The 13,489-nt window shown below is 38.6% G+C and overlaps 1 protein-coding gene across 4 annotated transcripts in view; it reads left to right on the top strand.

Annotated features, from left to right (window-relative positions):
- Positions 1–13,489, top strand: part of IARS1 (isoleucyl-tRNA synthetase 1) — a 198,308-nt gene that overhangs the window by 73,955 nt on the left and 110,864 nt on the right. For all 4 annotated transcript variants that reach the window (XM_073352336.1, XM_073352335.1, XM_073352337.1 and 1 more), the window contains one exon: positions 9,107–9,205. In XM_073352336.1, coding sequence (XP_073208437.1) covers positions 9,107–9,205 — 99 coding nt within the window. The remainder of the gene's footprint in view (positions 1–9,106; positions 9,206–13,489) is intronic.

Genomic DNA, 13,489 nt, shown 5'->3' with positions numbered 1-13,489 from the left:
TGGTTCTTATCACAAACTTATCTATGGTTGTTTCTGGATGATGGAGATTTTTTCTTTTCTTTTTGCCACAGGTGATATACTGTGGCTATGTGACATGCATGATGTGACTGAAATGCTATCATTGGCAGATAATTCTGAAACTATAGAAAATGATTGTGATCTTGAAGGTGGATAGTCTTCAGAATCCTGTATGTTGAGGATGGATTCTCCTAAACAAAATAAGTCAATGCAGTTATTTAATTATTATTACCATACCACTCATTTAGTATTACTCATTGCATTCACTGAGACTCAGTTCTACCTTAAAGGTGAAATTGTAAAAGGAAGATCTGCCTATTTCAGCTATTTATTTTTTATCACAACTGCATCTAAAATGATAGTACCATAGAGTAACAATTATATTTTTTGCTCAAACATGAGAATTCAAGAATAGTGCAGAAGGAAGACAGGCAGTCCTTAAGAAAGACGTATGAAATAAAAAAGTTTACCAACTTGAAGATCCTGCATGTTCAGACATGTTCCTTTCATCATCTTCAAAGCAGCTTCCTCCTGAGAAGGAACACTTCTCAAGATGTTGTTTCATTCGGACAGTCAGGCGTTGCATTTCTTTGTTGCACTGTTAGCATTTTGCACGCGTGCCTGCCTTACTCACAGGTAGAGGAACTTCATTAAAATATTCCCAAAGTGGGTCTCTCTTACAGCCTGCTGCCATTATAGGTTTTCCCTTCTAATGAGAGAATGGTATGGTAGATCTCAAATCAATGAAGGCTACACTCAGAAAGACCTCAAGACTTCTGGAATATGCTGCTCAAACAGTTTCACTTTTGTTTCTACTGCCTGTCTCTCCCTTCTCACATTTATCTCCAGACATCTTCTCCCTGTCCAGATCTATGCTGCCCCCAACAATCTTCTATTCATTGAACTTTTTAAAACTTTGCACTTTTAGAGAGGTAAAGGATTGACTCTGTGTACACAAATTTGCAGAGGGAGAATAGTGTTGAGGTCTGTTATTTCTCACCTGTATGTATTTATTTATTTAAAAAACATTTTTTGCTGTTAACAAGCATGTTATCTCTGGAAACACAAATCCACAGTTTGAGAACTGTAAAACTAAGCATCTCTTGTGGTATCTTCTAGACTGAGTCGCATTGGGTAGATAGCAAGATTAACCTAAATCTATACAGAAGCCCCCGTAAGATTTGGGTCCCTAATCCATGAACTATTGGAACTCATTTACAAAACTTTTCTTAAACTTTACATGAATATATTGTCCCCTGCTATAGAATTAGAATTTATAATCCCTATTCCATGATGAGATATCTTTGAGCTATAATGTATCTTAATTAAAACTATCTTTAGATAGGTTTTTTCCTCAAAAAGCTTTTTATGAAAAAAATCCGATTTAAATAAAAAAAAATCAGATTTTAAAAAAAAATTGATTTTTATCCACCCTGATATTAAGCAGTACATGCCTGCTGCTGACATTTTGAAGAAAGTCAAACCACTGAACCAGAGTTAGCTGAAGTGCTAAACCAGCTTTTGATAGCAGTTGCCTCTTCTGTAGGTGCAGAGAGAATATTTTCTTCTTTTCAGTTTATTCAGCTAGTTCAGTTCACTAACCTAGTTTATTCAAAATTGAGAAACCAAATAGGAAGTCAAAAAAGCAACGAAAATGGCTTCCCTCTTCTAATTTATAAATAAAACCTAGCTGTGAGAGGAGATAAGATCTACTCGTTCTAAAAACCTGAAGCACATGGGAGCGAGAAACAATGAGTTAAATTCACTAAATCGATTTTTTAAAAAATAAATCAGTTAATTTAAAATGCAAAACATGTTTTAATAAACATTCTAATAAACTTTTATTATGTAACCAGTACATTTAAGATTTTTCAATTCGTTAAAAGTATTTTAAAATGTTATTTTTGTGAATTTTTAATTGAATTTGAATTTCTGAATAGGACTTGTAAATTATAAATAAAAATTATATAGCAAATAAACATATTCACCATTTTATAATATAATAAATGTAAAAATTAAGACTTTGAATAAATTAGCTATATACTTACTTAAGTAAATGTATATAGCTGTTGTGTATCTTCCTGGTTAGCAGAAAGAAATTCCAAAATTAGTCTAAAAGCTATATTTAGTTGCAAATCAACATGTTCTAATGTTATCAGCTAATTTGGATCAAGCTTTCTTTAGGAATATAGCTAAAAAGTACAAATACAAAACACAAACTCAATTATTTAAATCAAGTTTTTCTGCTTGCTGATGTCAAGAGTTGTTCTTCCTTTAGTACATGATCAGAATTAAGGTCCTTTGTATGTTGCCATCCTATTGCTATGATACACATTCAGATAAGTCTTAAAAGTAAATCGCAAACAATAGGGAAAAATGGTGACCGCTTGGAAAGCGTGTAGAAAACGGAGCCTTGCAAAGTTCCTTTAACTGACGTTCGTGAGAAGTATGACCCCACATGAACTTGATATTCTAATATCAATAGTGCTCAACTCGATAAAAGTGTCAGTAACAGGCAATCTAAGAACTGTGAAAGATAAGAGGTAGAAGAAAATGTGACGTCTGAAGTCTGTATGTCAATTATTCCAGCCTTTCCATGCATGTCTATAGCAGCAACATCAAGAACCTATAGCTGTTGGTTGTATATTTTGTCATCAGCCACAGTGAAAGCGAAGGTAGAAAGCTTAAAGGATGATAGGTTAGAAGTCAATTTCTTAATTTAAATTATTTCAGGTTTATTAAAATGACAAGAAAATGGGAAGAGTGACAGGTGGGTGAGGTAATATCTTTTATTGGACCAATTTTTGTTGGTGAGAGAGATGAGCTTTTGAGTTCACATAGAGCTCTTCTTTAGGTCTGGGAAATATACGCAGGTTTTGTCTGTATTACCTCGCTTTTAGCGACATGGGTGTGCCGGCATAGCTGTGCTGCTAAAAGGCGCACAGTGTAGCAGCAGCTTTGTTGGCAGGAGAGCACTCCTGCTGTTAACACCAGCGCTTTTCGTTGATAAAACTTTTATAGCTCGGGGTATGAGGTTTTTGTTTTTTTTTAAACACCCCTGAATGATCAAAGTTTTGCCAACAAAGTTCCAGTGTAGACAAAGCCTTGGTGTAACCTCTAAATACAAGGTGGAGCAGATAGTTTAGCATAGTAGATAATGCATTTGAAGGGACCATTCAAGGAGCAGTGGCCAGTTAATACTGATCCAGATATCAGGAGTGGGGGCAAGGAGGGGGATTAGTGGGTTACAGATTGTTGTAATAAACCATAAATCCAGTCCGTGATTTTTTTGCATCTAGCGAAGTTATGGGTTTAAAGTTATGAGCTCCCAGGTTCGTCTTTTGAATGTATTGTGAAGGTTTCCTTTGTGGATAAGGCCTGAGCGGTCAGATATAGAGTGATTGCTTTGTGAAAAGTTTTCTCCCACAGGTGATAATGGCTACAACAACATTGCATAAAAGAAAATGGAAAAGTAGTAAGGATATCCAGAATTAAATATAGGCAGCCAAGTTAAAAGTATTGTAGCCATGTTGGTTCCAGGATATTGGAGAGACAAATATCAGATCTGAAGAAGAGCTCTGTGTAGCTCGAAATCTTGTCTCTAACACCAACAGAAGTTGGTCCAATAAAAGATATTCCCTTACTCACATTGTCTCAGCCAAATTAAAATGTGGTCCGAAAACATGCATTAAAACAGTGGTTCTCAACTAGGGGTACATGTACCCTAAGGGTTACATAAAGGTCTTCCAAGGGGTACATTAACTCATCTAGATATTTGCCCAGTTTTACAACAGGCTACATAAACAGCACTAGTGAAGTCAGTCCAAACTAAAATTTCATACAGACTGACTTGTTTATACTCTCTATATACTATACACTGAAATGTAAATACAATTTTTATAATCCAATGGATTTATTTTATAATTACATGGTAAAAAGAAGAAAAAAAGTAATTTTTCAGTAATAGTGGTTGTGACACTTTTGTGTTTGTCTGATTTTGTAAGCAAGTAGTTTTTGAGTGAGGTGAATCTTGGGGGGTACACATGACAAATCAGACTCCTGAAAGGGGTACAGTAGTTCAGAAAGGTTGAGAGCCACTGCATTAGAAAATTACTGGAAATATGTATTGGACACACAGCAATCTGTTGTTGATGCAGAGAGGCAGTCTTTCCAGTCTTCTTCTCTTTATGTACAAAAAGATCTCATGAATTTGAGAGGATGCTCATTCCAGTATACAGCTAAGTGATGTTTAGCTTCTATTTCTCTACTGTGCTGAAATAGAGGAATTTTAAAGAGAGTACATTTCATAAGTGTCCAGAAAGCATGTTACCTTTATCGCTTCTACAAAAGAACTACTGGTGCTGAACATCAACGGTAATCTACAGTTATTGCTCCTTTAGATTTTTCTTAAAATGTTTATATAGCTTAGATATGTTTTGACATTTGATACATGGCTGTGTCAGGCATTAGCATGTGTAGAGAAACTTTTCAACAAAGCAGAATAGCAAATATTTTAAATGACTGAAATAAAGTTGATTTTTTACCTTTGAATTAATTTTGCTTTAATAATAATAGCTTCAGGATGGTACCTTGTTACTTCTGAATCACCCTAGGGTTTTGCTTGAGCTGTTTTACTGTGCGATCTTTTTTTTTCTTTACACATTAACTCTTTGTTATTAGCTCTACATTGCTGTAAGATATTCAGTTGATGTTTCACTTCGTAGAAACTTCAAGGATTCCATGTGGAAAAGGTATTTCCTCTAATGTTAACTATTATCAGACAGAAAGGAGTAATCCCAGCTGATATTGATTTGGGTGTACAGCTGTTGGTGGGGGTTAGTAGAGAGGAAAGTAAAGGCCTTATTCTTTTCAGTATAAGATTATACAGTATTATGTAGAATATCTCGCTCTACAATTGGAATGCTAGAATAAGATTTCATCCCCATTAAATCCCCATTAGTGCCAGATTTGGTGCTTGATCATACCCTTGCCCCTGTTTGAAACCAGGGGCCTGCTACTGAAATACCCCTTAGCGGCCTGAAGGTTCAGAAGAGTGTTTTTTTTCTTTTCAGGAGTGCTACTGCTGCCACACGGGTTGTCCTGGTGAGGGGAGGGTTCCCCTTGCAGATGTGATATAGGTGAGGGCAGGGGTCAAACCGATGTGGTGAAGTTTTCTAAGGTAACATAAATGTGCCTATACTTCCCCTTCCCTCCAATAAAGAGAATACTGCAAGAATATTACCGCTCCAGGCTCTTGCTCTTCCCCATAAAGTAAAAGTCATAGATATTGTAACTCTTAATTGCACAATTAAGTTTATAACCTGGGATTAAAGGGAAATAGAAGCCAAGATACAGTACTGGAGAAGAAAAGTGATGTGACTTCGGTTATCAGGCTGCATGAAACATACTCCCACTTCTCAGCTTTAACAAGCTTTGCTGGTGGATTTTCCTTTCCTTTCTTCTGTCACTCAGGAAGGCTCACCACTAGGCACAGTATTCTCACAACAATTGAGCTATCTCTTAATTTTCATCAGTATTCTGTAAACTTCAGGCTAATCCTTGATGTGAAGTAGTTCATTGGATATAGGCAAGATGTTGAGAGTTTTAAGAGTGGGTTGTTGACAGTAATGGCTGCATTTGGGAAATAGTAGCAGGTCATTCTTCAGGATATTTGCTTACAAATGTCTGTCAAACATGCACTCCAAGTACTGAAGCAGACTGGATAGGAACCTTGCTCATTTGTGCAGACAGCAGTGTTTTAAAGAAGATAATGTTGTGCTTAGACTCTAGCCTAAACCTGCTCTGTAACCTTGGGCATGTCACTTTCCCTTTAGGCCTCAGTTTCCCCATCTAAGACTGGGATAGTGGTAGACCATTGTAAAGTATTTGGGGATCTACTGATGAAGTGCTTTATATAAGAGTTTAGTATAAGTGATCATTATTGCCACCAACACTTACGATACCAAAATGGCCCTTTTGCAAGGTTTCACTGGTTATTTTTGCTTCAGCGGCAAAGAGTCTCTTGGCTGTTTCAGCTACGAAGACAATTGACCAGGTTGTTGTAGGTGGTCAGCTTCAGTATAAACACCCTCATGATGTGAAAGCACCAACCTTTGGAGGGCAAATACACTGATGACATTCTTGTTGGTTCAAACTGGTGAATCACTGCAGCTGATGGTCATCTGGCTGGATAAGAAGCAAAACATATTGATCTGGTTACTAATTCAGGTAAAACTAAGTCCTTGGCCATCACCATCAAAAAGTCTCCAGCTCCAGATTACATCTGCTCAGTATTAATCTGCCTGGAAACAGCATCGAGCAGGTGGCAGCAATAAGCTTTTAGAGCTGACTGAAAACTATAATTCTTCATGCAAAAATTCCATTCATAGTTTTTGTTTTTTTTACTTTATTTTTAATTCGACAAAATTTTTTTGCTTGTGAGATCCCAAGTCTATGAAAGGTGTGTGTGTGTGTGTGTGTGACTGGTACCCATTTTAAATACTGTCTAATTGGCACCCCTTCGTAGAGAGCCTTTTGTTTAGTTTCACTAGTGAAGATCCAGAGTTATAATTGACTACAATGTACATACAATCCTACAACTGGTTTGTGTCCTATTTATGGTTAGTATTGTATACAGTAGAAGAAAATAAATACTGAGGGATTGGTTTGTAGTTACATGCAAACATATGCTGCTGTTTGCATCTTGGTGGGATGCCTTGAAGGAGTAACAAGTGAATGGGTAGAATTAATATGACCTATTCTGTACCTGTATCCTGGTTTAACCCATGTCAAAAAAGTGAGGAAAAAATACCCAGTGACTGCTAAGTGAAATATCTGTTTGTTTATGTTTCATATGAAGAGGACAGAGACTGGTGTGTGGAAGAGACTGTCCAGTGGGAATCTTTCCTTTATACTACTTCTGGTCTTTTTTTGGGCCTGGTTCTGCTTTCTATTAGGTCAAACGGCATAAATGGATACACTTTAATTTACAAGGGTGTAGGAGAATCAAAACCTATATTGAAATCTTATCTTTACTCTTTCACTTATGGAATATTTTTTTCATTTAATAAAAATGAGATTTTTAAATACAGCAGTGAAGAAAATCTACTGATTTACATGCAGGCACTTCCAGGAATTACTGGAAAGAAAAGGTTGTATACATCCACAGGTGTCTTAATTTAGATAGCAAGCTTCTACAGGACTCTCCGTCAATCAGCTAAGCAGCATTTGTGGTGTTTGTAATGTAAAATTGCACTAAGATAGTTAAAACACGTTACTTGTTTAATATCACTTTTCCATGTGTATAATTCCTATGCTTGTCAGAGATGTTGAATGCCCATAAATGGGAGAGGGGGATGATCCCTAAAACAGTTTCTATTAAAATGTGGTCCATGCTATGGACAAACATTAAAGAGCCCCATTTTTAAGAAAATCCCCACTAAATAAAGATAGTGGTAAAGAGCAAGTGAAGAACCATACATCAAACATAGACAACATTCAGAAAATGTTTTGCTCCTTTTACTGTGTGAGGGTCTCCTACTAGGGAGGTGTTTATATATTGAACTTGTATTGCTTTAGGCCAAGGTTTTCTAAAGTGCCCTGGTGATTTTTGGATGCCTCAATTTTTCTGTTCTACTCATTAAAAGGGTCTGACTTTTTTATGACTGCTGAGCACCCATTCTCTGAAATTCAGGTTCTTTAGAACTAGCACTAGTCTCTTCAGAAAATCTTGGCTCTAACTTTCAGTTCCAGAATCTTTGAATAAGTGTTCTTCTGTAAAAATCAGAAATCTTTAGCTCAGGCATGATTGAACCCCTTGTGTTCATTAAAACTGCAAATGAACTAAAATATGATCCTGTACAACCAAACCTGAGTTTTTGTTTGTGAAACGGAGACATTTTAAACAATTTTTTTTTTATAAAGTTGGGGTCTGAGTTAATAGTGTGAACTATGTAAAAACAGAGATTAGAAGAGTAGGAATAGGGAGGTATTTTAGTCTCTGAATATATGGCATTGTTGACACCAATATACATATTGGAATATTGAGCACAGTTCTGGTGTTCACATTTTAAAGTTAAAAATTACAGAGGATGTGCAGAAGAGAGCTAGAAAAATGATTCAAGGGCTGGAGAGAGTAAATGCCCTACAGTGAGAAATTTAACATAATGAGATGAAGCGCTTTGTCAAAAAGAAGCATGAGAAATTACTTGATTATGGTGTGGAAGTTCCTTCCCTGGCAAAAGATACTAGGTATTAAAATCTACTGGAGAAAGACATAACAAGAACCAGTAGTTGGAAGCTGAAGTCAGACAAATTCAGACTGGAAATAAGGCATAAATTTTTGAAAGTAAAGGTGATCAACCATTGGAACCAACTACTAAAAAGTGGTGGATTGTCCGTTTTGAAGTCTTCAAGACTGGATACCTTTCTGAAAGATATCCTTCACTCAGACACAATTATTGGGTTCAGTACAGGGGTAAAGGGGTGAAATTTAATGGCTTGTGATATACAGAACATGAGACTGGCCTTAAACTTTATGAATCTGAGAACTAATTTTTAAAATTTTATTTACTAATTGTTTGTAGTATTTTAAACTGCTAATTGAAACATGCCTAAATGAACTTCTTTGTGTAATAACGTTTCAGGTTGATTTAATATGTGGTGGGAAGTGCTACAACATAAACTCAGTTGGAAGGCTTAAGAATTTGACTTGTTTTACATTAAAATCAGCATTGATCTACATCAGTCAGATGCAAAATAAGGTGTAAGAATATAAAATTAACCCCCCACAAATACAGTTTCTCTTATTTTCAGAATCGAAAATAACTAAATTTGCTACATTTTGTTGTGGGTTTTGAAAATATGGAGCTGTTACAAAAATAAATTAAGTATAATAATTCCTAACAAGTGTGTGTGTTGTGTGCAAAAATTGATCTGTCAGTACATTAACTAAATATTAACTATTGAAGTATTTGGTTGTGGAGAGAGGATGTTGGCATATAACAATATATTGTTTGCTAGGTAAGAAGATATCCAAAATATTTAAAATATATATATGTGAACCTGTTTGTGCACTCTTTTCTTACAGGTCAGATACCCCTCTAATTTACAAAGCTGTACCAAGCTGGTTTGTAAGAGTAGAGCACATGGTGGAGAAGCTGTTGGAGAACAATGGTCAATGCTACTGGTACTGTATCTTGCATATATTTATTATTTCATTTCTGCTTATTAATACACTGTGTTAATTACTGGCTTGTTTCCATTCTACCCTTCTGGAGCTAAGTTAGTGAAATGGTGATAGTGACCAAATCTCCAGGAGTAACTAACGACCTCCAATAATAATAAAGGCTTCAAATTGGGACATAAGATTGAGGCAGTGTTCCTGGCACTAATAAATAGGGACAGAATCAAACTCCACATAAATACACGTAGTCTCACAGCTGTCTGAAATACCCATATGTCTTTACCCACATATACATTTCCAGAGGAAAAACTAGTTTTAGATCAGTAATTTGGGATAAAATATGTTATAGGGATACTGCAGTTATCCCCAAACTAAGGAAATCCAGAGCAAATGTTAAGCTTAAAAGAAATCTGAACGTGTTTAAGGTGTGGAAATGCACCATTGAGGCATAACCTCATCTTTGTCCTTTAGAGACACTATGCAATAACATATGATTATGATTAAATTATTATGTTTATGGTTCCAAATCAGATTACATTGGTTTTTGGACAGTTGCTTGCATGTTGTCCTTACATTGCAGAGTTACAGTTGTTTGTCCTAACTGTGCAGTTCAAAAATTTTAACAAGAAAAAAAAGTGACAACTCTGTAATCATATATATAACACACTGAATTAATGATAGGACTGGAGGGGACCTCGAGAGGTCATCTAGTCCAGTCCCTGCACTCATGGCAGGACTAAGTATTATCTAGACCATCCCTGACAGGTGTTTGTCTAGCCTGCTCTTAAAAATCTCCAGTAATGGAGATTCCCTAACCTTCCTAGGCCATTTATTCCAGTGTTTAACCACCCTGACAGTTAGGAAGTTTTTCCTAATGTCCAACCTAAACCTCCCTTGCTACAATTTAAGCCAATTGTTTCTTGTCCTATCCTCAAAGGTTAAGAAGAACAATTCTTCTCCCTCTTCCTTGTAACAACCTTTTATGTACTTGAAAACTGTAATCATGTCCCCTCTGTCTTCTCTTTTCCGGATCAAACAAACCCAGTTTTTTCAATCTTCCCTCATAGGTTATGTTTTCTAGACCTTAAAACATTTTTGTTGCTCTTCTCTGGACTCTCTCAAATTTATCCACATCTTTCCTGAAATGTGGCGCCCAGAACTGGACACAATACTCCAGTTGAGGCCTAATCAGCGTGGAGTAGAGCGGAAAAATTACTTCTCGTGTCTTTCTTACAACACTCTTACTAATACATCCCAGAATGATGTTTACTTTTCTTGCAACAATGCTACACTGTTGACTCATATTTAGCTTGTGGTCCACTATGACCCCCAGATCCCTTTCCACAGTATTCCTTCTTAGGCAATCATTTCCCATTTTGTATGTGTGCAACTGATTGTTCCTTCCTAAATGGAGTACTTTGCATTTGTCCTTATTGAGTTTCATCCTATTTACTTCAGACCATTTCTCCAGTTTGTCCAGATCATTTTGAATTATAATCCTATCCTCCAAAGCATTTGCAACCCCTTCCAGCTTGGTATTGTCCGCAAACTTTATAAGTGTACTCTCTGTCATTATCTAAATCACTGATGAAGACATTCAACAGAACCAGACCCAGAACTGATTCCTGTGGGACCCCACTCGTTATGCCCTTCCAGCATGACTGTGAACCACTGATAACTACTCTCTGGGAATAGTTTTCCAAACAGTTTTGCACCCACCTTATAGTAGTTACACATAGGTTGCATTTATGAGAAGGTCACACGAGACTGTATCAAAAGCTTTACTAAAGTCAAGATATACCACATCTACTGCTTCCCCCACATCCGCAAGGCTTGTTACCCTGTCAAAGGAAGCTATCAGTTTGGTTTGACATGATTTGTTCTTGACAAATCCATGCTGACTGTTACTTATCACCTTATTATTTTCTAGGTGTTTGCAAATTTTTAACTTGTTCTTTTTCCTATTTTACCCTCTGATCCTACCTCATTTTCACTGGCATTCACTATGTTAGACATCCCACCCATTACCACCAACCTTCTTGGTGAAAACCGAAACAAAAAAGTCATTAAGCACCTCTGCCATTCTACATTTTCTCTTATTATTTCCCCTCCCTCATTGAGTAATGGGCCTACCCTGTCCTTCGTCTTCCTCTTGCTTCTAATGTATTTGTAGAATGTTTTCTTGTTACCCTTTGTCTCTAGATAGTTTGATCTCGTTTTGTGCTTTGGCCTTTCTAATTTTGTCCCTACATACTTATGTTATTTGTTTATGTTCATCCTTTGTAATTTGACTTAGTTTCCACTTCTTATGGGACTCTTCTTTCAGTGTCAGATCATTGAGGATCTCCTGGTCAAGCCAGGGTGGTCTCTTGCCATACTTCCTATCTTTCCAGTGCAGTAGGATAGTTTGCTCTTGTGCCCTTAATAATGTCTCTTTGAAAAACTGCCTACTGTCTACAATTGTTTTTTCCCTTAGATTTGTTTCCCATGGGACCTTACCTACCAACTCCCTGAGTTTGCTAAAGTCTGTCTTCTTGAAATCCATTGTCTTTATTTTGCTGTTCTCCCTCCTACCACTCATTACCCTATACACCTCTACCCTGATATAACACGACCCGGTATAACACGGGTTCGCATACATGCAGTAAAGCTCTGACAGTAAAGCTCAGAGTAGTGTGTTAAGGGTGCCGGGCCGGGGCCGAGGGGTTGGATAAGGGGCAGAGGGTCTCGGGGGTGGTCAGGGGCTCCTCCTGCCCCCCCCACCTCACCCCCCAGGATCTGGGAGGCAGGAGCTGTGTGGAGGAAGCACTTGTGGGGCCCCGCAGTCCCAGAGTGGCCCGAGGGATTAGCGGGAGGCCAGGAGGAGACGGCTCTGCTTCTCTGGCCCAAGCCGTGTCGCCTGGGGGAAGGGATCCCCCCCGCACTCGCCAGCAGTGCAGCAGCCCGTCTCCAGCCTGCTCCACTCTGCCAGCTCCCAGCCGCAGTGCTCCACTTCCTGCCACAGGTGAGTGCAGGACCTTTCCCCAACCCTGTCCCCCAGTGACACGGCTGGGGCCAGGGCAAGGAAAGCGGAATGGGCTGGAGCCGCGTCTCTCCACTTCCCGCCGCCAGTGAGTGCGGAGGGTGTCCTTTCCACAACTTCCCCACACTCACCGGCGGCGGGAAGCAGAGCACTGCGGCTGGGAGGTGGCGCAGTTGAGTGGGCTGGGGCTGCGTTGGTCTGCTTCCTGCCGCTGCCTGTGAGTGCCTGTCAGGGATTGGGGTGTGTGGATAGGGGTCGGAGCAGTCGGGGGACAGGGAGCCGGGGGGTGGGGTAGGGGGTAGGGTCCTGGCGGTGATTAGGGATGGGGGGGGTCTCTGGAGGGGGCCATCAGGGAACAAAGGGGGCCAAAGCAAGTGGTCTCCCCTATAAAGCTGTGAGTTTGTTTGTTTTTTTTGGTCTCCCCAGGACCGGGTTATATCTGGGTAGAGGTGTATTTTCATGATCACTTTCACCCAAGCTGCTTTCCACTTTCAAATTCTCAACCAGTTCTTCCCTATTTGTCAAAATAAAATCTAGAACAGCCTCTCTCCAGTAACTTTCTCCACCTTTTTGAAATAAAAAATTGTTTCCAATACATTCCAAGAACTTGTTGGATAATCTGTGCCCTGCTGTGTTATTTTCCCAACAGATGCCTGGGTAGTTGAAGTCTCCCCATCACCACCAAGTCCTGTGCATTGGATGATTTCGTTAGTTCTATATAAAAAGCCTCATCCACCACTTCCTCCTGGTTAGCCGGTCTGTAATAGACCTCTACCATGACATCACCTTTGTTTTTTACCCCTTTTATCCTTACCGAGAGACTTTCAACAAGTCTGTCTCCTATTTCCATCTCAGCCTCAGTCCAAGTGTATACATTTTTAATATAGAAGGCAACAGCCCCTTCCTTTTTCCTCTGCCTGTATTTCCTGAGCAAGCTGTACCCTTCTATACAAATATTCCAGTCATGCATATTATCCCACCAAGTCAGACTGTGATGCCAACTATGTCATAGTTGTGTTTATTTACTAGCATTTTGAGTTCTTCCTGTTTATTCCCCATACTTCTTGCATTACTATACAGACATCTAAGATACTGATTTGATTTCTCTCCCCCTCCCCCCCCGCCCCAGTTCTGTCTTGTCTCTCCTTTATCCCTGCTATAACAGCCCATGTTCCCCCCCAAATTCTGACCCTTCTCCCAGGTGTCCATGTTTTTGACTTACCTGATTTCTCATTGCTCATTGCCAGGGCAGCATATCGGTTTTC

This window comes from Lepidochelys kempii, chromosome 7, assembly GCF_965140265.1.
Source record: "Lepidochelys kempii isolate rLepKem1 chromosome 7, rLepKem1.hap2, whole genome shotgun sequence".
Classification (NCBI taxonomy): domain Eukaryota; kingdom Metazoa; phylum Chordata; order Testudines; family Cheloniidae; genus Lepidochelys; species Lepidochelys kempii.
This window is presented reverse-complemented; position numbering and strand designations above follow the sequence as displayed.